Source organism: Pseudorasbora parva, chromosome 23, assembly GCF_024679245.1.
Source record: "Pseudorasbora parva isolate DD20220531a chromosome 23, ASM2467924v1, whole genome shotgun sequence".
Lineage (NCBI taxonomy): Eukaryota > Metazoa > Chordata > Actinopteri > Cypriniformes > Gobionidae > Pseudorasbora > Pseudorasbora parva.
In genome coordinates this window covers 11,931,477-11,955,285 of record NC_090194.1, presented here as the reverse complement: position 1 = coordinate 11,955,285, position 23,809 = coordinate 11,931,477, and the positions used below count along the sequence as shown (strand labels likewise).

The window sequence follows — 23,809 nt, the reverse complement described above, 5'->3', positions numbered from 1 at the left end:
TTGCAAAAACTCCCATATATTGCAAAAAAGTTTTTATGCTCTCATGAGGTGGTTTTTCAGGCAATTCGAAAAAGGAAATTCGTTTTTTTTTTCTCAACCTGGCGTGCGTAAAAGTTGATTATTCTTTACAGATTGGAGAGAAGACGAGACAGAGTTCTTTATTAAACTCATAAAAGACAATAGAATTACAGGAATACTGGATTCTAAACACAGAAATGCCACATTATCATGAAGACCTTGAAGCAGATCTGACACACACACACAAACACACCTCATATCTGTGCCACTTAAGTAACCTAAGGGGCTTTTCTTGCCATTAATACTTGGATAACACACATGTCTCCTTCCAATAAAAATAATGGATAGTGCGGTGGATGATATACAAACCTACCAAGTACCATCATTTTAGAATGACCTATCGCGAGAGGACAATACGTTTTAGTCGCATAACTGCGGCTATGGAAGCGCTGTCATTTCGCAATAGTTTTTTATCGACATTTAAGAAATATTGCAAAAGTTTTTGGCAAATCTGTAATGGAAACGCGGCTACTGAAAGCAATATTATTTCTTAAAATGATCTTAGGTTTCATAAATGATAGCAATCGAAATTTGTCTGTCTTCAATGTTTCTTTGCTTCCCTGTAAAATTCAGGTGTTTTCAATACTCACTCCATCAGGCATTCTTAAGTATGTATACTAAAGCTGGGCATACACTGTGCGATTTCTATGCGTTTTCAGCAAGGTTACCTACTCACACTGTACGAGTAGATCGCATGCGATGTAAAGCCAAAGCTCACGATTGATGTGCTCTCACTGTGCGGTCCGACCGTCGAGCGCGTCTTGACTGCTCACACTGTACGGGTGAAAAATGCGCAATAAAATCCCTGTGGCGACGATAGACCATGGTGTATTATAGAGAGGTAAATGCATCAGCTATTGATATCAAGAGGATTTAGAATTGATGTATAAAATTATTATTATTATTAGAGTAGGCCTACTTTTATTATTAAATTGATATTACATTAATTTGCCCCCTCCCCCCAACAATAATGCATAATCGACACACTGCATAATAAAATAATAGATAGATTAATCCTCACTATTTAAAAACATTTAGCCCGATTAAACAAGGAATTATAGGTCTATAATTATATGATTATAATGTCAGAACACTGCAATAATAATGTCTGTCTCAATGAAAAGTAAGAGCAGATTTATCTAAAAACAACTTGTTTAACACAAAATGGGCCTACTTCTCTTCTATTTTTTTCTCACAATATGGACCAAAATAGAAATGTTAAGAAAATAAATAAGAAAGAAATAGGCTACGTTATCAGTATGTTGAATTACATTTATCTCTCGTTGTCTGAGAATATGTACCGAAAGCTTGTCAGATTTTACTTTCACTTTCTGTAGTGAATAATTGACTGGGTTTGAGACTGCGTTTAAACTGCGTGATATCATCTGACTCGCGTTCATGAAGAAAAAGAACACATTGCAACATGACATTGTGTCAAGATGGACAACGGTTCCCACTTTCCGTCATAAGATTAAGTAGGCCTAGGCTAAATATTAATTAATATTAAAAAAATAAAAATAAAATGTGAAAGTAAAACAAGTAGGCTAAATTAATGATCAACTAGCTAAATGAATAAGATGCACTGGATATATACAACACAAACTGGAGGCACAACAGTTTACTTAATTTCTGCTATTTGATAGCTACCTAGATAATTAAAGATCTCCCTCTTTTCGTTTTCTTCCTTAATGCTTTTAAAAATTAAATGGTTGAACTTCTGCTTTGGCGCAGGCGCAGTGAGGGGAAATAGGGCAATCAGTTCGTGGCTTTGCTTCAACTGTGCGATAACCTCACGAGGGGCGAGCAGAATTTCTGACACGCCAGAAATTCATCCGACCGTCCGATTCCCGATCGTGAGAGGTTTGTCGCCTCTCGTTTCCCCCTGTACACTGCACGAACACCTCGCGACAAACGACGCACGATAAACCTGAAAATCGGCCCGACCCAAAAAAGAGTCGCACGAGTCAGAATTCGGCTCGAAATCGGACGAAAATCGCACAGTGTATGCCCGGCTTAAAGGACTACATCCTCCACAGACAGTCCTTCTATGATTTCTCAACGTCTCCAGGAGAATGTTCGTGCTATGTGGTCTTTGACAGTTGAGATGTCTGGATGTCTTCCAATATTTGCTTTGTAGAATGTTCACATGAGCCTTAGACATTAAATCCTCCCCAACACAAGTTTCATTTGTCAGAACAACATAATTTAAAATTTTACAATTTTTTCTTATCCATGATCATGTTACTTGCTTAGCCGAACAATAAGAAAAGGTACAGGATTGATTTTAGACTCTATCCAATTTAGCACAAATTGATCTTTGTTCTGCTGCATGTGTCCAATCCTAAAGCTTATCTGCCCCATATCATGAATTGTCTCTTTGCAAAGTCTGCATTACATTTTTACAATTAAACAAAACAATTCATAAAGGTCATCCTGAAATGATCAGACACATTTTGTGTAAGGTTTATGAGGAAAGCTTCTCTTAGAAGGTTAGAAGGTGACATTACACAGTGAAAGTCTGAATGCATTTTCTGCATAACAATGTTTAAACAGCAGAGGGTATCAGAGCCTTCAAAAACAATCCTCAATTATCTTTTAACAGCCGGTTAGTTTCCCAGGTGAACAATGTTTCATTTAATTAGTTTGCTCTAATTGGACTGATGAAGGCCTATAAAATATACTCCTCTTCAGCTACGTATATGCTTGGTTTTGTAACCTCTCCATGGTGGTGTGAAACGGTGACTGTTGGAGTTTTGCTGTTACTCACAAGTTTTTTTTGGTTTGTTTACCATGGATCAAGGGTGTAAAGGGTGGGTTTATTCATTCAAACTATGTTTGTAAATTATATTACAAATATTGTTTTTATTTTTATATATTTATATCTCTTTCTCTTTTTTTAATGCTTGTAGGTTACCCTTGTTGATAAACTTCCTGCTTTTGAGTAATGCTTATGGTTTTAGAGGTAAGGTTGGGGTTAGTTCTTGTTTTGTCAAGGATTAAATCTGTGAGGTTTGTCTACAAAATCTTGTATTTTGTCCAATTCACAGATGGAGCTTTCTCAAATGCTCACCACCCTTGGGGTCAACCTTCTGGCAATATGTTCTCACCTCGTGCAGTCCAGTCTTCTGTGTCAGAGGTCCCTGTGTCTGGGAATTTGCCTAAAGAAGTGGGCTCTAGCTTATTTGCTAACAGACCCCTGAAAAGGTTGAACTTATTCCAGTTTGTTAAAGGTCATGTTTCCAGCTGGCCTGAATCAACACCCCCTGCTCAAACCGCTCCAAGCAGCTCCGGTTTAGCTTCCTTGCCTCAACCCTTAAATGAACAGCAAGCAGGCAGTTTGACATCACTCCAGGGCTCCTCTGGATCAACCATTACAGATACTGCCAGTGTCTCTTTACCTGGACCTGGAGAAAGTACTAGTTACCCTGTTGGACTTGGCACTGCTGACTTGTCCACTAGTAATCTGAGCTCCCCTGGTTTGTCCATGTCCAGCTCCCAGGAAGCTTCTGGTACTCAAGCCACTTCGTCAGTGTTCCTTCAGGAGAGTATCTCTAACAGCAGTTCATCTGCTGCAGGTGCCAATTCAATTTCTCAAGGTAACTCTGGACCACTTTCAGAAGGCTCTGATCAATTCCCCTTCTCTCAGGGTCAAAGCAGTTACAGTAGTTTGTCTCTGTCTCAAGGCGCCTCGAGTCCCTATTCCCAAGACTCCTACAACAAGCTCAGTTCTTCTGTTTCTAGTCAGTCTACCAGTGATCAGAGTACCCCCAGTCTGTATGACTCTAGCTCTCAGGGTAGTTCTGTCAGTTTGTTGGGAGCTTCTGGCACTTCCATTCAAGTTTTGTCACCCCAATCCCAAATCTCAAACCAGCTTTTGCCCTCACCCTTGGAGGTTTCTAGCCCATTTACTAATAGTCAAGATTCACAGTCAACTGGTCCCACTTCAACTCTAGACCCTCAGGGAAGTCTCTCTCTCGGCTTTTTGTCTACCCAGACTCTGGGCTCTGCTTCCACTTCTCAGGGCAGCTCTGGGCCTGAGTTGTCTGGAAGTTCTTCTAGCCAGCCAACAAGTAGCCCTGGTGCTTTGTTTGGAGCCTCTACTGGTTTTGCCTCTCAAGAAGGGAACGGCACTTCCAGTGGTTCTGTCCAGCCTCAAGGTACCACAAGTCAGTCTTCCCCTGGGTCTCCATCCTCCTATTCAAGTGTATTACTATCCTCACCCCAAGGTGCTGCCAATCAGTTGGCTACAGTCCAGAGTTCACAAAAGCAGTTTACCTCTAGCTATGGCACCCAGTCATGGGGATCACTCAAGCCTCAAGGTACCACAAGTCTGTTTGCCCCTGGGTCTCCATCCTCTTTGTCTGCTACAGTCCAGAGTTCACTGAAGCAGTTTACCTCTAGCTATGGCACCCAGTCATGGGGATCACTCAAGCCTCAAGGTACCACAAGTCTGTTTGCCCCTGGGTCTCCATCCTCTTTGTCTGCTACAGTCCAGAGTTCACGGAAGCAGTTTACCTCTAGCTATGGCACCCAGTCAGGGGCATCACTCCAGCCTCAAGGTACCACAAGTCTGTTTTCCACTGGGTCACCATCCTCATTGTCTGCTACAGTCCAGAGTTCCCGGAAGCAGTTTACCACTAGCTATGGCACCCAGTCAGGGTCCTCTAAACTACTAAACCTGCAGGGCAGTGCAGTCTATGGTGGATCAATCCAGTCTCAAGGTACCACAAGTTCTCTTGCCCCTGGGTCTCCATCCTCATTGTCTGCTACAGTCCAGAGTTCACGGAAGCAGTTTACCTCTAGCTATGGCACCCAGTCTGGGGGATCACTCCAGCCTCAAGGTACCACAAGTCTGTTTTCCACTGGGTCACCATCCTCATTGTCTGCTACAGTCCAGAGTTCCCGGAAGCAGTTTACCACTAGCTATGGCACCCAGTCAGGGTCCTCTAAACTACTAAACCTGCAGGGCAGTGCAGTCTATGGTGGATCAATCCAGTCTCAAGGTACCACAAGTTCTCTTGCCCCTGGGTCTCCATCCTCGTTGTCTGCTACAGTCCAGAGTTCACGGAAGCAGTTTACTTCTAGCTATGGCACCCAGTCTGGGGGATCACTCCAGCCTCAAGGTACCACAAGTTCTCTTGCCCCTGGGTCTCCATCCTCATTGTCTGCTACAGTCCAGAGTTCACGGAAGCAGTTTACCTCTAGCTATGGCATGCAGTCAGGGAGCTCACTCCAGCCTCAAGGTACCACAAGTTCTCTTGCCCCTGGGTCTCCATCCTCATTGTCTGCTACAGTCCAGAGTTCACGGAAGCAGTTTACCACTAGCTATGGTGCCCAGTCAGGGTCCTCTAAACTACTAAACTTGCAGGGCAGTACAGTCTATGGTGGATCAATCCAGCCTCAAGGTACCACAAGTCTGTATGCCCCTGGGTCTCCATCATCATTGTCTGATACAGTCCAGAGTTCACGGAAGCAGTTTACTTCTAGTTATGGCACCCAGTCAGGGGGATCACTCCAGCCTCAAGGTACCACACGTTCTCCTGCCCCTGGGTCTCCATCCTCGTTGTCTGCTACAGTCCAGAGTTCAAGGAAGCAGTTTACTTCTAGCTATGGCACCCAGTCAGGGGCATCACTCCAGCCTCAAGGTACCACAAGTCTGTTTTCCACTGGGTCACCATCCTCATTGTCTGCAACAGTCCAGAGTTCCCGGAAGCAGTTTACCACTAGCTATGGCACCCAGTCAGGGGCATCACTCCAGCCTCAAGGAACCATAAGTCTGTTGTCCACTGGGTCTCCATCCTCATTGTCTGCTACAGTCCAGAGTTCACGGAAGCCGTTTACCTCTAGCTATGGCACCCAGTCAGGGTCCTTTAAACTACTAAACCTGCAGGGCAGTGCAGTCTATGGTGGATCAATCCAGCCTCAAGGTACCACAAGTTCTCTTGCCCCTGGGTCTCCATCCTCATTGTCTGCTACAGTCCAGAGTTCACGGAAGCAGTTTACCTCTAGCTATGGCACCCAGTCAGGGTCCTCTAAACTACTAAACCTGCAGGGCAGTGCAGTCTATGGTGGATCAATCCAGCCTCAAGGTACCACAAGTTCTCTTGCCCCTGGGTCTCCATCCTCTTTGTCTGCTACAGTCCAGAGTTCACGGAAGCAGTTTACCTCTAACTATGGCACCCAGTCAGGGGGATCACTCCAGCCTCAAGGTACCACAAGTCTGTTTTCCACTGGGTCACCATCCTCATTGTCTGCTACAGTCCAGAGTTCACCGAAGCAGTTTACCTCTAGCTATGGCACCCAGTCAGGGGGATCACTCCAGCCTCAAGGTACCACAAGTTCTCTTAACCCTGGGTCACCATCCTCATTGTCTCCAACAGTCCAGAGTTCAAGGAAGCAGTTTACCTCTAGCTATGGCACCCAGTCAGGGGGATCACTCCAGCCTCAAGGTACCACAAGTTCTCTTGCCCCTGGGTCTCCATCCTCATTGTCTGCTACAGTCCAGAGTTCACGGAAGCAGTTTACCTCTAGCTATGGCACCCAGTCAGGGGGATCACTCCAGCCTCAAGGTACCACAAGTCTGTTTTCCACTGGGTCACCATCCTCATTCTCTGCTACAGTCCAGAGTTCCCGGAAGCAGTTTACCACTAGCTATGGCACCCAGTCAGGGTCCGCTAAACTACTAAACCTGCAGGGCAGTGCAGTCTATGGTGGATCAATCCAGCCTCAAGGTACCACAAGTTCTCTTGCCCCTGGGTCTCCATCCTCGTTGTCTGCTACAGTCCAGAGTTCACGGAAGCAGTTTACCTCTAGCTATGGCACCCAGTCTGGGGGATCACTTCAGCCTCAAGGTACCACAAGTTCTCTTGCCCCTGGGTCTCCATCCTCGTTGTCTGCTACAGTCCAGAGTTCAAGGAAGCAGTTTACTTCTAGCTATGGCACCCAGTCAGGGGCATCACTCCAGCCTCAAGGTACCACAAGTTCTCTTGCCCCTGGGTCTCCATCCTCATTGTCTGCTACAGTCCAGAGTTCACGGAAGCAGTTTACCTCTAGCTATGGCACCCAGTCAGGGGGATCACTCCAGCCTCAAGGTACCACAAGTCTGTTTTCCACTGGGTCACCATCCTCATTGTCTGCAACAGTCCAGAGTTCACGGAAGCAGTTTACCTCTAGCTATGGCACCCAGTCAGGGTCCTCTAAACTACTAAACATGCAGGGCAGTGCAGTCTATGGCGGATCAATCCAGCCTCAAGGTACCACAAGTTCTCTTGCCCCTGGGTCTCCATCCTCGTTGTCTGCTACAGTCCAGAGTTCACGGAAGCAGTTTACCTCTAGCTATGGCACCCAGTCTGGGGGATCACTCCAGCCTCAAGGTACCACAAGTCTGTTTTCCACTGGGTCACCATCCTCATTGTCTGCTACAGTCCAGAGTTCCCGGAAGCAGTTTACCACTAGCTATGGCAACCAGTCTGGGGGATCACTCCAGCCTCAAGGTACCACAAGTTCTCTTGCCCCTGGGTCTCCATCCTCGTTGTCTGCTACAGTCCAGAGTTCAAGGAAGCAGTTTACTTCTAGCTATGGCACCCAGTCATGGGGATCACTCAAGCCTCAAGGAACCATAAGTCTGTTGTCCACTGGGTCTCCATCCTCATTGTCTGCTACAGTCCAGAGTTCACGGAAGCAGTTTACCTCTAGCTATGGCACCCAGTCAGGGTCCTCTAAACTACTAAACCTGCAGGGCAGTGCAGTCTATGGTGGATCAATCCAGCCTCAAGGTACCACAAGTTCTCTTGCCCCTGGGTCTCCATCCTCATTGTCTGCTACAGTCCAGAGTTCACGGAAGCAGTTTACCTCTAGCTATGGCACCCAGTCAGGGTCCTCTAAACTACTAAACCTGCAGGGCAGTGCAGTCTATGGTGGATCAATCCAGCCTCAAGGTACCACAAGTTCTCTTGCCCCTGGGTCTCCATCCTCATTGTCTGCTACAGTCCAGAGTTCACGGAAGCAGTTTACCTCTAGCTATGGCACCCAGTCAGGGGGATCACTCCAGCCTCAAGGTACCACAAGTTCTCTCGCCCCTGGGTCTCCATCCTCATTGTCTGCTACAGTCCAGAGTTCACGGAAGCAGTTTACCTCTAGCTATGGCACCCAGTCAGGGTCCTCTAAACTACTAAACCTGCAGGGCAGTGCAGTCTATGGTGGATCAATCCAGCCTCAAGGTACCACAAGTCTGTTTTCCACTGGGTCACCATCCTCATTGTCTGCTACAGTCCAGAGTTCACGGAAGCAGTTTACCTCTAGCTATGGCACCCAGTCAGGGGGATCACTCCAGCCTCAAGGTACCACAAGTTCTCTCGCCCCTGGGTCTCCATCCTCATTGTCTGCTACAGTCCAGAGTTCACGGAAGCAGTTTACCTCTAGCTATGGCACCCAGTCAGGGGGATCACTCCAGCCTCAAGGTACCACAAGTTCTCTCGCCCCTGGGTCTCCATCCTCATTGTCTGCTACAGTCCAGAGTTCACGGAAGCAGTTTACCTCTAGCTATGGCACCCAGTCAGGGGGATCACTCCAGCCTCAAGGTACCACAAGTCTGTTTTCCACTGGGTCACCATCCTCATTGTCTGCTACAGTCCAGAGTTCCCGGAAGCAGTTTACCACTAGCTATGGCACCCAGTCAGGGTCCTCTAAACTACTAAACCTGCAGGGCAGTGCAGTCTATGGTGGATCAATCCAGCCTCAAGGTACCACAAGTTCTCTTGCCCCTGGGTCTCCATCCTCATTGTCTGCTACAGTCCAGAGTTCACGGAAGCAGTTTAGCTCTAGCTATGGCACCCAGTCAGGGGGATCAATCCAGCCTCAAGGTACCACAAGTCAATTTGCCTCTGGGTCTCCATCCTCCCACCCAAGTGAATCACTATCCTCACCTCAAGATTTTGCCAGCCAAGAATTTCAAACTTATGCTGTGGCCCAAAACCAGAAGTCTCAAAGATGGCCATCGTCAGAACGTACTCAAACATCAGGTGTAGCTGTTTCACAAGGAGCATCCAGTGTTTCTGAGCTCCTGAGTAGCTCCGGCTTACTGTTTAACCAGAATACCCTTGCTTCTAAACCCTCTCGCAGCTTTTCCTCAAGCCGCTACTATGTCAAGGGCTAAGTGACTCTAGAAACCTGTCACAATGCTTGGTGATTTCTTCCAGATTGAAGTCTAATAAATGTTTTAAAGCAGTCTTTTTTTCTTGTGCCTTTTTTCCCTCTATCTTTGGTTTACCACAGTAAACAGAAAATGCCAGTTAACTAAAGTTTCTCTGAAATGTATTGTAAGGGAACTAAAGAGACTATCTGCAATTGCTATAACTGATTTTTGTGTTAAAATATTGGTGACCACTATCTGCTTCAATTTGAACCGTGAGGTACTCAAGTGAAATCCATGACTATTCTGTAATCACAACCAGCTGGGTGTACATCTTCCCACTTGCCACACAGCACCTTGTCTTAAATTAAACATGAAATATTGTCTGGAGTTTATTTTATTAGCTTTTAGGCAAAGCTTCTGCAAGGAAGAGCAGTTCCGAACTGCTTTAAGCCTATTGCTGAATTATTTGACTTCTTCACCATATGTTAAACTCAATGCTAAAAGGTATGGTTCACTCAAGAATTAGCCCATGATTTACTCGCCCTCAAGTCATCCTAGGTGTAAATGACAATCTTTCCGCTGAATACAATCTGAGTTGTATTTAAAGTTCTGGCTAATCCAAGCACTATAATAGCAGTTAGTTGTAGCTTTGTTTTTGAAGTCCATAAAAAGCAGCTGTCCATCAAATGTGCTTCACACAGCTCTGGGGGCTTCTGAATCAAACTGTGTAAGAAAAATCCATATTCAACACTCAAAGCTCTGGCTGATTGCCTTCTGTGGGAAAAAGTGTTGAAAGTGCCTTCTAATTCAAGATGCTTGTGCTATATCTGATGACCAGAGGCACTTTCAACACTTTTCCCATAAATTGAACATGAAAGGCAATTGGCTGAAACATGAATTTATAAAGTTTGAAGTATGTATATTTTTCTTACACAAACTTATCGATTTGCATCAGAAGGCCTTTATTAACCCCCAGAGCTGTGTGGAGCACGTTATTTGACGGACAGATGCAGTTTTTATGGACTTCAAAAATTTCTACAACTGCTGCCATTAAAAAGCTTGGATTAGCCAAGACTTTTTAAATATAACTCTGATTTTATTTGTCTGAAAGAAGAATGTCATATACACCTAGGATGACTTAAGGGTGAGTAAATCGTGGGCTAATTTAAATTTTTGGGTGAACACCTTGCAGTCTTCTTCCATTGTAACATTGTAATTGTTAAGTGTTTTAGTCACAAGATGCTGACAGTCAACAACAGCAGAGTGACACGTTACGCATATAAGTAGTACCGGTCAAGATAGCTTGTAGTACCCGGATGATCGGTGTGTTATTCAGTTTGGTGGTTGTTATCTGGGAATAACATACTGACTTATAATAATATGAAATAACTATGTCTGAAACCTCACTATTCATAAAAATGTAGGTGAGAATTACCAGGACGATGTACTAATTCTCATGAGATTTTGACATGTGTCTACTAATAGTGCATTCAACTATGCCTACTAGTAGGTGAAAACGATGTCAAAGGAGTAGTATATCCAAGACCTCATTATCTGTAAAAGGATAGGTGAGAAGTTCCTGGATGATGTACTGCTTTTATCCAAGGTGCAAAGGATCGCAGTTGATCCTTGATCCGAACGTATTACGATCCACGGTTCGCCACGCACGTGACTTGCGGATTTATTGCGCTCTTTTTTTCTTTCTTTCTTTTTTAACTTGCGGATTAATCTGAATTGTTTAGCGATCGCAGAGTAAAAGACAGTTTCATTTGCCGATATTACTTTTTAAGTAATTTTGTTCCTTTAAACTCGATGCCGAGTTTCAATGAAACTACACGCAGCATGTGTTCACGTGAAGGCATAATCAGTCAACAACAAAGGCTAGCGGATGAGCAGAAGAACTTGAAAAGCTTCCCGCATCATTCACATCGCATGAGAGCATTTTGGCTTACCCGTGAAATATAATGTTGACGGAAGAAGGGTGGTGGACAAAACTGAAACACTATGTAGGTAACGTTACTGTGGCAGCATGAGAAGGCCGTATAAAAGTGGCAATACATCGAGCATGGCTATCGCGACACCTGCTGATGCCCGTTTCACACACAGCATAGTTTGTTTGCGGTGCGTTTTTTTCCACAACATGTACCCATGTTAACAGATTACAGATTTCACACTGCACGCAGTTTTGGTCCGTCAGTGCGAAGTGCCGCGATCGTTTCTGCACCGAGTCTATGCTGAACGTGCTGAACGTGCTGAATTAAAGTAACAGTGCACTGCCTGCATTAAAACAAACATGTTTTGATGCAAAACTCTAGTAATTGTGCCATATAATGTAAAGTGTACTCTGTTTCAAAGTCAACACATGTTTTTTTGCCTTGGGTAAAGCAAGGAAAATTGCATTTAGATTTAGGTAAACAAGTAAAATAATGGAGAGCATTCCTTTCTTGGAGGTGGAAAAACAAAGTTCTTTATGACCTGCAGGATTTATTTAAAAAAGATTTTTTTTTAAATGAAAGAAATAAAATGAGTTGGCTGTTTTTGTCTATTGTCTAAGTCTATACTAGGCTATATAAATATAAAGTAGTGAATTAAATTAAACATTGTTTAAATGTATTGTTTAAACATGATATCTATTTTTTTTTTAAATGTGTATAGGCCTACAAAGAGAATTGCAATGATGACAAGCCATACCAACTTTTGAATTTTAAGTAAAATAATGAATGTGTTAAACAGGCGTGAGAGGTCTACTCTCTCCCCTGAGAATGTTGACATCCTAATCTTTTATTTTATTTATTTTTTTATCTATGCTCAGGCCCATTTTCACATCACAGGTTTGAGTAAAATGTTATTTATTACGCTGGTTATTTATTTTATATTTGTTAAATCCATAATCATATAGGTTATGCTAATACCAACATTTTTCATACAGTAAATGGAAAGCAAATAAAAATAGCCTCCTCCCCCTTTTTTCTGATCCGAAAAATGATCCAATCCGTGACTTGTGATCCGTGATGTGATCTGAACCGTGAGTTGTGTGATCCGTTACACCACTACAATAGACAAACTTTTAGTTCATCTTTTATTGTGTGTTTTGAATACATTCACATTTGGCTGAATGGCTCTGTTCTAAATTACCCATCCTTTTCAAGAGCTCCATGAAAAGCCAAGACAGGGAACAGCAACTTCTGGGGACAACCTCCCAAATTTCCAAGCTAGGAAGGCATCTTAAATCCTCTATTTAGAACAGAACATGCCTCAATGCCTCAATGACACAATTGACACTGATTAAATTAAACACAGTTAAGGAGGAGGTGGGTTGCAAAGCAGCATGCAGTGGAAGCAGCAAGCAGACAGACTGAACTAAAGTAACACTTAAGTACAACATCCTGTTTGAGAGTTGCCAATTAAGTGCATGGGAATTGGATCAGCTAATATGGGCGGGGTTGGAAATTTTCCAATCAGCTGATAGTGGAGCTTGACTGCGTGGCCTGCCTGAAATAACGCAGATGTTTGATTTATGGATTTATTGTGGTCTGAAACAGACGTATGCGCATACTTGGGCTAAATTTGGACCAAATCTCAACGGACCAAACAGAGTCCAATGTTGATTTGAAGGGGCCATAACCATCAACTCTGCAGTGGATATCAATATCGAAATAATAGTGAAAACGCTATTTATTAGCAAGGTAATATAGCACCTGTTCAATTTTTCATCGATGCAATTATCTAATCAACCAATCACATCACAGTTGCTTCAATGCATTTAGATGTGTGGTCCTGGTAAAGACAATCTCCTGAACTACAAACTGAATGTCAGATTAATTTCAAACTAGGTAAACTGCTTGAAAGAGAGGTGATTTAAGCTATTTTGAGTGTGGCATGGTTGTTGGTGCCAGACGGGCCAGTCTAAGTATTTCACAATCTGCTCAGTTACTGGGATTTTCACGCACAACCATTTCTAGGGTTTACAAAGAATGGTGTGAACAGGGAAAAACATCCAGTACGTGGCAGTCCTGTGGGCGAAAATGCCTTGTTGATGCTAGAGATCAGAGGAGAATGGGCCGACTGATTCAAGCTGATAGAAGAGCAACTATGAGTTAAATAACCACTCGTTACAACCGAGTTATGCAGCAAAGCATTTGTGAAGCCACAAAACGCACAACCTTGAGGCGGATGGGCTACAAGAGCAGAAAACCTTACCAGGTACCGCTCATCTCCACTACAAATAGGAAAAAAAGGCTACAATTTGCACTGTGCAGACTGGTGGTAGTGGTGTAATGGTGTGGGGGATATTTTCACTTTAGGCCCCTTAGTGCCAATTGGGCATTGTTTAAATGCCACGGCCTGCCTTAGCAGTGTTTCTGATCATGTCCATCCCTTTATCCTCTGATGGCTACTTCTAACAGGATAGTGCACCATGTCACAAAGCTTGAATCTTTTCAAATTGGCTTCTTAAACATGACAATGAGTTCACTGTACTAAAATGGCCCCCACAGTCACCAGATCTCAACCCAATAGAGCATCTTTGGGATGTGGACATCTTCGTGCCTTGGATGTGCATCCCACAAATCTCCATCAACTGCAAATTGCTATCCTATCAATATGGGCCAACATTTCTAAAGAATGCTTTCAGTACCTTGTTTAATCAATCCCATGTAGAATCAAGGCTGTTCTGAAGGTGAAAGGGAGTCAAACACAGTATTAGTATAGTGCTCCTTATAATTCTTTAGGTCAATATTTATATATAAACACTCAGTCGAATCTGTCGATCAGTCGATTCAGTCGATCAGTCGAATGAGGCATCTATGTAAATATTTATCTATGATCACGCCGGGTTTTTGACCTTACTTGACAGAGGTAATTTTCATTTTTGGGTGAACTACCCCTTTAAGAATTTGTCAGCAATGTGTCATTAATATTGTGCGTAAGTAATGAGGTGGGCTACCAATGCAATTCTTTCTGGGGTAATCTTAATTTTTGTTTTAAGTAGTGTGTTATGATTCTATTATTAGATCGCATACATGCATCCTGTCACCGGGATTGGTGAAGAAATCCAGAAGCTGCTTGGTGAAGGATGGATTCGGTCAATCTCATAAAAAAATGTAGAATGTGAAGGCATGATTAACATTCAGTGCATCACTAGTCGCGTTTCCATTACCCTTAAAATTGCGCAAATTGAAATTGCGAATTGAAAATATGCCCAATGGAAACGCTGCAATTTTGCAAAAACTCCCATATATTGCAAAAAAGTTTTTATGCTCTCATGAGGTGGTTTTTCAGGCAATTCGAAAAAGGAAATTTTCGCAAAACTGCAATGGAAACGTTTTTTTTTTCTCAACCTGGCGTGCGTAAAAGTTGATTATTCTTTACAGATTGGAGAGAAGACGAGACAGAGTTCTTTATTAAACTCATAAAAGACAATAGAATTACAGGAATACTGGATTCTAAACACAGAAATGCCACATTATCATGAAGACCTTGAAGCAGATCTGACACACACACACAAACACACCTCATATCTGTGCCACTTAAGTAACCTAAGGGGCTTTTCTTGCCATTAATACTTGGATAACACACATGTCTCCTTCCAATAAAAATAATGGATAGTGCGGTGGATGATATACAAAGCTACCAAGTACCATCATTTTAGAATGACCTATCGCGAGAGGACAATACGTTTTAGTCGCATAACTGCGGCTATGGAAGCGCTGTCATTTCGCAATAGTTTTTTATCGACATTTAAGAAATATCGCAAAAGTTTTTGGCAAATCTGTAATGGAAACGCGGCTACTGAAAGCAATATTATTTCTTAAAATGATCTTAGGTTTCATAAATGATAGCAATCGAAATTTGTCTGTCTTCAATTTCACAATTTCCAAAATCGTAATTGTTTGCTTCCCTGTAAAATTCAGGTGTTTTCAATACTCACTCCATCAGGCATTCTTAAGTATGTATACTAAAGCTGGGCATACACTGTGCGATTTCTATGCGTTTTCAGCAAGGTTACCTACTCACACTGTACGAGTAGATCGCATGCGATGTAAAGCCAAAGCTCACGATTGATGTGCTCTCACTGTGCGGTCCGACCGTCGAGCGCGTCTTGACTGCTCACACTGTACGGGTGAAAAATGCGCAATAAAACCCCCGTGGTGACGATAGACCATGGTGTATTATAGAGAGGTAAATGCATCAGCTATTGATATCAAGAGGATTTAGAATTGATGTATAAAATTATTATTATTATTAGAGTAGGCCTACTTTTATTATTAAATTGATATTACATTAATTTGCCCCCTCCCCCCAACAATAATGCATAATCGACACACTGCATAATAAAATAATAGATAGATTACTCCTCACTATTTAAAAACATTTAGCCCGATTAAACAAGGAATTATAGGTCAATAATTATATGATTATAATGTCAGAACACTGCAATAATAATGTCTGTCTCAATGAAAAGTAAGAGCAGATTTATCTAAAAACAACTTGTTTAACACAAAATGGGCCTACTTCTCTTCTATTTTTTTCTCACAATATGGACCAAAATAGAAATATTAAGAAAATAAATAAGAAAGAAATAGGCTACGTTATCAGTATGTTGAATTACATTTATCTCTCGTTGTCTGAGAATATGTACCGAAAGCTTGTCAGATTTTACTTTCACTTTCTGTAGTGAATAATTGACTGGGTTTGAGACTGCGTTTAAACTGCGTGATATCCACTGACTCGTGTTCATGAAGAAAAAGAACACATTGCAACATGACATTGTGTCAAGATGGACAACGGTTCCCACTTTCCGTCATAAGATTAAGTAGGCCTAGGCTAAATATTAATTAATATTAAAAAAATAAAAATAAAATGTGAAAGTAAAACAAGTAGGCTAAATTAATGATCAACTAGCTAAATGAATAAGATGCACTGGATATATACAACACAAACTGGAGGCACAACAGTTTACTTAATTTCTGCTATTTGATAGCTGCCTAGATAATTAAAGATCTCCCTCTTTTCGTTTTCTTCCTTAATGCTTTTAAAAATTAAATGGTTGAACTTCTGCTTTGGCGCAGGCGCAGTGAGGGGAAATAGGGCAATCAGTTCGTGGCTTTGCTTCAACTGTGCAATAACCTCACGAGGGGCGAGCAGAATTTCTGACACGCCAGAAATTCATCCGACCATCCGATTCCCGATCGTGAGAGGTTTGTCGCCTCTCGTTTCCCCCTGTACACTGCACGAACACCTCGCGACAAACGACGCACGATAAACCTGAAAATCGGCCCGACCCAAAAAAGAGTCGCACGAGTCAGAATTCGGCTCGAAATCGGACGAAAATCGCACAGTGTATGCCCGGCTTAAAGGACTACATCCTCCACAGACAGTCCTTCTATGATTTCTCAACGTCTCCAGGAGAATGTTCGTGCCATGTGGTCTTTGACAGTTGAGATGTCTGGATGTCTTCCAATATTTGCTTTGTAGAATGTTCACATGAGCCTTAAGCCCTATTCGGACTGGATTAGTTTAACATGGGGATGTGGGGGTAAAGTAATTATTACCAGAGGTTCTCAGTGATTTTAGTCCCGTCCGAATGTGCCATCTCGGTAATCATTACGGACAACGTCAGTGAAGATTACCGAGACTTTTACCTTCTGTAAAAAGGTCCGGAAAAATGACCTCGGGTAATACTAATCCCGTTCGAATAGACCCGCTGTAAAAATGTATGGTAAAACTCCGTCATTTCCTGTTAAAAAGTTTTTAAAAAGCGGATTTTGCGACCTTGGAGGCGCTTGAAGCATTCGGTTGCATTGTAGGTGGGGGGACAAATCTGTGGAAAATGTCCAGTATTTTCCGCATATCATTTAAAGCAAAAAGAAGATCAAAAGCACTTATTAGAGGCACAACACATTTCTAGGAAAGTGTCTATTACCAACATAATCGAATCAGAATCGTTAGACTGGACCTAACTGTTTATTAAAACACACATATATATTGGAGACGGAGTTCAGACTGGCGCTCAGGTTGTGTGTTTGCTCACGTTATAACGGTAACGTCATACGCACATGACGTCAAGGAGGTGCGTAAAGCGAGTTACTCCTCCCACTTCTGCTAGTTTTACTGAGATGTCTTATCCCGTGCGAATTGGCCATTAGTATTACAGACGTCCTGAGGTAAAATGACTTTACCCCCACGTCCCCATGTTAATCTAATCCCGTCCGAATAGGGCTTTAGACATTAAATCCTCCCCAACACAAGTTTCATTTGTCAGAACAACATAATTAAAAATTTTACAATTTTTTCTTATCCATGATCATGTTACTTGCTTACCCGAACAATAAGAAAAGGTACAGGATTGATTTTAGACTCTATCCAATTTAGCACAAATTGATCTTTGTTCTGCTGCATGTGCCCAATCCTAAAGCTTATCTGCCCCATATCATGAATTGTCTCTTTGCAAAGTCTGCATTACATTTTTACAATTAAACTAAACAATTCATAAAGGTCATCCTGAAATGATCAGACACATTTTGTGTAAGGTTTATGAGGAAAGCTTCTCTTAGAAGGTTAGAAGGTGACATTACACAGTGAAAGTCTGAATACATTTTTTTGCATAACAATGTTTAAACAGCAGAGGGTATCAGAGCCTTCAAAAACAATCCTCAATTATCTTTTAACAGCCGGTTAGTTTCCCAGGTGAACAATGTTTCATTCAATTAGTTATTTGCTCTAATTGGACTGATGAAGGCCTATAAAATATACTCCTCTTCAGCTACGTGTATGCTTGGTTTTGTAACCTCTTTATGGTGGTGTGAAACTGTGACTGTTGGAGTTTTGCTGTTACTCACAAGTTTTTTTGGTTTGTTTGCCATGGATCAAGGGTGTAAAGGGTGAGTTTATTCATTCAAATAATGTTTGTGAACTATTTTACAAATATTGTTTTTATTTGTATATATTTATATCGCTTTCTCTTTTTTTAAATGCTTGTAGGTTACCCTTGTTGATAAACTTCCTGCTTTTGAGTAATTCTTATGGTTTTAGAGGTAAGGTTGGGGTTAGTTCTTGTTTTGTCAAGGATTAAATCTCTGAGGTTTTTCTACAAAATCTTGCATTTTGTCCAATTCACAGATGGAGCTTTCTCAAATGCTCACCACCCTTGGGGTCAACCTTCTGGAAATATGTTCTCACCTCGTGCAGTCCAGTCTTCTGTGTCAGAGGTCCCTGTGTCTGGGAATTTGCCTAAAGAAGTGGGCTCTAGCTTATTTGTTAACAGACCCCTGAAAAGGTTGAACTTATTCCAGTTTGTTAAAGGTCATGTTTCCAGCTGGCCTGAATCAACACCCCCTGCTCAAACCGCTCCAAGCAGCTCCGGTTTAGCTTCCTTGCCTCAACCCTTAAATGAACAGCAAGCAGGCAGTTTGACATCACTCCAGGGCTCCTCTGGATCAACCATTACAGATACTGCCAGTGTCTCTTTACCTGGACCTGGAGAAAGTACTAGTTACCCAGTTGGACTTGGCACTGCTGGCTTGTCCACTAGTAATCTGAGCTCCCCTGGTTTGTCCATGTCCAGCTCCCAGGAAGCTTCTGGTACTCAAGCCACTTCGTCTGTGTTCCTTCAGGAGAGTATCTCTAACAGCAGTTTGTCTGCTGCAGGTGCCAATTCAATTTCTCAAGGTAACTCTGGACCACTTTCAGAAGGCTCTGATCAATCCCCCTTCTCTCAGGGTCAAAGCAGTTACAGTAATTTGTCTCTGTCTCAAGGTGCCTCGAGTCCCTATTCCCCAGACTCCTACAACAAGCTCAGTTCTTCTGTTTCTAGTCAGTCTACCAGTGATCAGAGTACCCCCAGTCTGTATGACTCTAGCTCTCAGGGTAGTTCTGTCAGTTTGTTGGGAGCTTCTGGCACTTCCATTCAAGTTTTGTCACCCCAATCCCAAATCTCAAACCAGCTTTTGCCCTCACCCTTGGAGGTTTCTAGCCCATTTACTAATAGTCAAGATTCACAGTCAACTGGTCCCACTTCAACTCTAGACCCTCAGGGCAGTCTCTCTCTCGGCTTTTTGTCTACCCAGACTCTGGGCTCTGCTTCCACTTCTCAGGGCAGCTCTGGGCCTGAGTTGTCTGGAAGTTCTTCTAGCCAGCCAACAAGTAGCCCTGGTGCTTTGTTTGGAGCCTCTACTGGTTTTGCCTCTCAAGAAGGGAACGGCACTTCCAGTGGTTCTGTCCAGCCTCAAGGTACCACAAGTCAGTCTTCCCCTGGGTCTCCATCCTCCTATTCAAGTGTATTACTATCCTCACCCCAAGGTGCTGCCAATCAGTCTGCTACAGTCCAGAGTTCACAGAAGCAGTTTACCTCTAGCTATGGCACCCAGTCATGGGGATCACTCAAGCCTCAAGGTACCACAAGTCTGTTTGCCCCTGGGTCTCCATCATCATTGTCTGCTACAGTCCAGAGTTCAAGGAAGCAGTTTACCTCTAGCTATGGCACCCAGTCATGGGGATCACTCAAGCCTCAAGGTACCACAAGTCTGTTTGCCCCTGGGTCTCCATCATCATTGTCTGCTACAGTCCAGAGTTCACGGAAGCAGTTTACCTCTAGCTATGGCACCCAGTCATGGGGATCACTCAAGCCTCAAGGTACCACAAGTCTGTTTGCCCCTGGGTCTCCATCATCATTGTCTGATACAGTCTAGAGTTCCCGTAAGCAGTTTACCTCTAGCTATGGCACCCAGTCAGGGTCCTCTAAACTACTAAACCTGCAGGGCAGTGCAGTCTATGGTGGATCAATCCAGCCTCAAGGTACCACAAGTCTGTTTGCCCCTGGGTCTCCATCATCATTGTCTGATACATTCCAGAGTTCAAGGAAGCAGTTTACTTCTAGCTATGGCACCCAGTCAGGTGCATCACTCCAGCCTCAAGGTACCACAAGTTCTCTTGCCACTGGGTCACCATCCTCATTGTCTGCTACAGTCCAGAGTTCACGGAAGCAGTTTACCTCTAGCTATGGCACCCAGTCAGGGGCATCACTCCAGCCTCAAGGTACCACAAGTTCTCTTGCCCCTGGGTCTCCATCCTCGTTGTCTGCAACAGTCCAGAATTCACGGAAGCAGTTTACCTCTAGCTATGGCACCCAGTCAGGGGGATCACTCCAGCCTCAAGGTACCACAAGTCTGTTTTCCACTGGGTCACCATCCTCATTGTCTGCTACAGTCCAGAGTTCCCGGAAGCAGTTTACCACTAGCTATGGCACCCAGTCAGGGGCATCACTCCAGCCTCAAGGTACCACAAGTTCTCTTGCCCCTGGGTCTCCATCCTCGTTGTCTGCTACAGTCCAGAGTTCACGGAAGCAGTTTACCTCTAGTTATGGCACCCAGTCAGGGGGATCACTCCAGCCTCAAGGTACCACAAGTTCTCTTGCCCCTGGGTCTCCATCCTCGTTGTCTGCTACAGTCCAGAGTTCACGGAAGCAGTTTACCTCTAGCTATGGCACCCAGTCAGGGTCCTCTAAACTACTAAACCTGCAGGGCAGTGCAGTCTATGGTGGATCAATCCAGCCTCAAGGTACCACAAGTTCTCTTGCCCCTGGGTCTCCATCCTCATTGTCTGCTACAGTCCAAAGTTCACGGAAGCAGTTTACCTCTAGCTATGGCACCCAGTCAGGGGGATCACTCCAGCCTCAAGGTACCACAAGTTCTCTTGCCCCTGGGTCTCCATCCTCATTGTCTGATACAGTCCAGAGTTCAAGGAAGCAGTTTACTTCTAGCTATGGCACCCAGTCTGGGGGATCACTTCAGCCTCAAGGTACCACAAATTATCTTGCCCCTGGGTCTCCATCCTCGTTGTCTGCTACAGTCCAGAGTTCACGGAAGCAGTTTACCTCTAGCTATGGCACCCAGTCTGGGGGATCACTCCAGCCTCAAGGTACCACAAGTTCTCTTGCCCCTGGGTCTCCATCCTCGTTGTCTGCTACAGTCCAGAGTTCACGGAAGCATTTTACCTCTAGCTATGGCACCCAGTCTGGGGGATCACTCCAGCCTCAAGGTACCACAAGTTCTCTTGCCCCTGGGTCTCCATCATCATTGTCTGCTACAGTCCAGAGTTCAAGGAAGCAGTTTACTTCTAGCTATGGCACCCAGTCAGGGGGATCACTCCAGCCTCAAGGTACCACAAGTCTGTTTTCCACTGGGTCACCATCCTCATTGTCTGCTACAGTCCAGAGTTCAAGGAAGCAGTTTACTTCTAGCTATGGCACCCAGTCAGGGGGATCACTCCAGCCTCAAGGTACCACAAGTCTGTTTTCCACTGGGTCACCATCCTCATTGTCTGCTACAGTCCAGATTTCACGGAAGCAGTTTATTTCTAGCTATGGCACCCAGTCAGGGGGATTACTCCAGCCTCAAGGTACCACAAGTTCTCTTGCCCCTGGGTCTCCATCCTCATTGTCTGATACAGTCCAGAGTTCAAGGAAGCAGTTTACTTCTAGCTATGGCACCCAGTCAGGGGGATCACTCCAGCCTCAAGGTACCACAAGTTATCTTGCCCCTGGGTCTCCATCCTCATTGTCTGATACAGTCCAGAGTTCACGGAAGCAGTTTACCTCTAGCTATGGCATGCAGTCAGGGGGATCACTCCAGCCTCAAGGTACCACAAGTTCTCTTGCCCCTGGGTCTCTATCCTCATTGTCTGATACAGTCCAGAGTTCACGGAAGCAGTTTACCTCTAGCTATGGCATGCAGTCAGGGGGATCACTCCAGCCTCAAGGTACCACAAGTTCTCTTGCCCCTGGGTCTCCATCCTCATTGTCTGCAACAGTCCAGAGTTCACGGAAGCAGTTTACTTCTAGCTATGGCACCCAGTCAGGGTCCTCTAAACTACCAAACCTGCAGGGCAGTGCAGTCTATGGTGGATCAATCCAGCCTCAAGGTACCACAAGTCAATCTGCCTCTGGGTCTCCATCCTCCCACCCAAGTGAATCACTATCCTCACCTCAAGGTTTTGCCAGCCAAGAATTTCAAACTTATGTTGTGGCCCAAAACCAGAAGTCTCAAAGATGGCCATCGTCAGAACGTACTCAAACATCAGGTGTAGCTGTTTCACAAGGAGCATCCAGTGTTTCTGAGCTCCTGAGTAGCTCCGGCTTACTGTTTAACCAGAATACCCTTGCTTCTAAACCATCTCGCAGCTTTTCCTCAAGCCGCTACTATGTCAAGGGCTAAGTGACTCTAGAAACCTGTCACAATGCTTGGTGATTTCTTCCAGATTGAAGTCTAATAAATGTTTTAAAGCAGTCTTTTTTTTCTTGTGCCTTTTTTTTCCCTCTATCTTTGGTTTACCACAGTAAACAGAAAATGCCAGTTAACTAAATTTTCTCTGAAATGTATTGTAAGGGAACTAAAGAGACTATCTGCAATTGCTATAACTGATTTTTATGTTAAAATATTGCTGACCACTATCTGCTTCAATTTGAAACGTGAGGTACTCAAGTGAAATCCATGACTCTTCTGTAATCACAACCAGCTGGGTGTACATCTTCCCACTTGCCACACAGCACCTTGTCTTAAATTAAACATGAAATATTGTCTGGAGTTTATTTTATTAGCTTTTAGGCAAAGCTTCAGCAAGGATGAGCACTTCCGAACTGCTTTAAGCCTATTGCTGAATTATTTGACTTTTTCACCATATGTTAAAATCAATGCTTAAAGGTATGGTTCACTCAAGAATTAGCCCATGATTTACTCGCCCTCAAGTCATCCTAGGTGTAAATGACAATCTTTCCGCTGAATACAATCGGAGTTGTATTTAAAGTTCTGGCTAATCCAAGCACTATAACCGCAGTTAGTTGTAGCTTTGTTTTTGAAGTCCATAAAAAGCAGCTGTCCATCATGCAGATTTGACCTTTTTATGGCTATGGTCTTAAACTTTTGATCAGCTGATGAATGCCCTGTTTGAGTTTAAATGCACTTTTCAATAAATTGCCTATTCTATATTTGTCTCTTGCTCCTGTTTCTTCTTTTGGCATTTTGAAGCAGCGCTTAACCCGGTTATGATCCACTAGTGTGAAATGTGTAAAACTTGCAATGCATCCCCTGGTCTTAACATTATGTTCAGGAGTGTAGGTCATTAATAGTGGTTCACTTCCATGATTTAGTATGGTTGTTCACATCAGCAATGAACCATACCCAAGACCACCGTTTTAAGGAGACTCTGGTACAGTTTGCTCCTGAGTTTGAAAGACCATGTTCACATCATCCAAACCTGGCGCACACTAAAAATGCTAGTGTGAAAGCACCCTTACTCACACAAGTCATCCTAGGTGTAAATGACAATCTTTCAGATGAATAAAATCTTTTAAACCAATTGGTTGAACAAGTTATCATATGTCAAGCATATTTCTACTTTCTATATTTCCATTAGACTTTTTTCTAAATCTCTCCTGAATTGGTAAATTGCTCCCAGGTGAATATTGACTTTCTCTGACGAAGATGCTTCTCATGAAGCATCAATAAGCAGGTATATATTTCTACAGCACCGCTTTTTCCTATGTTCACATTTCTTCCTTAGGTTTTGTGTGTGCTATTCAGTGCTGTCTTTTCATTTCTGTAT

The 23,809-nt window shown here is 43.5% G+C and overlaps 3 protein-coding genes across 3 annotated transcripts in view; all 3 read left to right on the top strand.

Moving 5' to 3' along the window:
- Positions 1–22,494, top strand: part of LOC137062059 (pneumococcal serine-rich repeat protein-like) — a 52,780-nt gene extending 30,286 nt beyond the window's left edge. Inside the window, exons 9-12 of the mRNA XM_067432828.1 lie at positions 6,168–6,527; positions 6,810–6,929; positions 7,332–7,451; positions 20,486–22,494. Coding sequence (XP_067288929.1) covers positions 6,168–6,527; positions 6,810–6,929; positions 7,332–7,451; positions 20,486–22,422 — 2,537 coding nt within the window. The 3' untranslated portion in view covers positions 22,423–22,494. The remainder of the gene's footprint in view (positions 1–6,167; positions 6,528–6,809; positions 6,930–7,331; positions 7,452–20,485) is intronic.
- LOC137062061 (uncharacterized) lies at positions 2,789–9,304 on the top strand. The gene is made up of 4 exons (XM_067432830.1): positions 2,789–2,888; positions 2,988–3,040; positions 3,126–4,637; positions 8,298–9,304. The coding sequence occupies exons 1-4, from the start codon at positions 2,869–2,871 to the stop codon at positions 9,230–9,232; spliced, it is 2,520 nt and encodes an 839-aa protein (XP_067288931.1). The 5' UTR covers positions 2,789–2,868; the 3' UTR covers positions 9,233–9,304.
- Positions 17,980–19,939, top strand: LOC137062062 (secreted protein C-like). Its single transcript, XM_067432831.1, has 3 exons — positions 17,980–18,093; positions 18,194–18,246; positions 18,332–19,939. Exons 1-3 carry the CDS (start codon positions 17,984–17,986, stop codon positions 19,897–19,899), a joined length of 1,731 nt encoding a protein of 576 aa, XP_067288932.1. The 5' UTR covers positions 17,980–17,983; the 3' UTR covers positions 19,900–19,939.
- Positions 22,495–23,809: the final 1,315 nt, after the last annotated feature.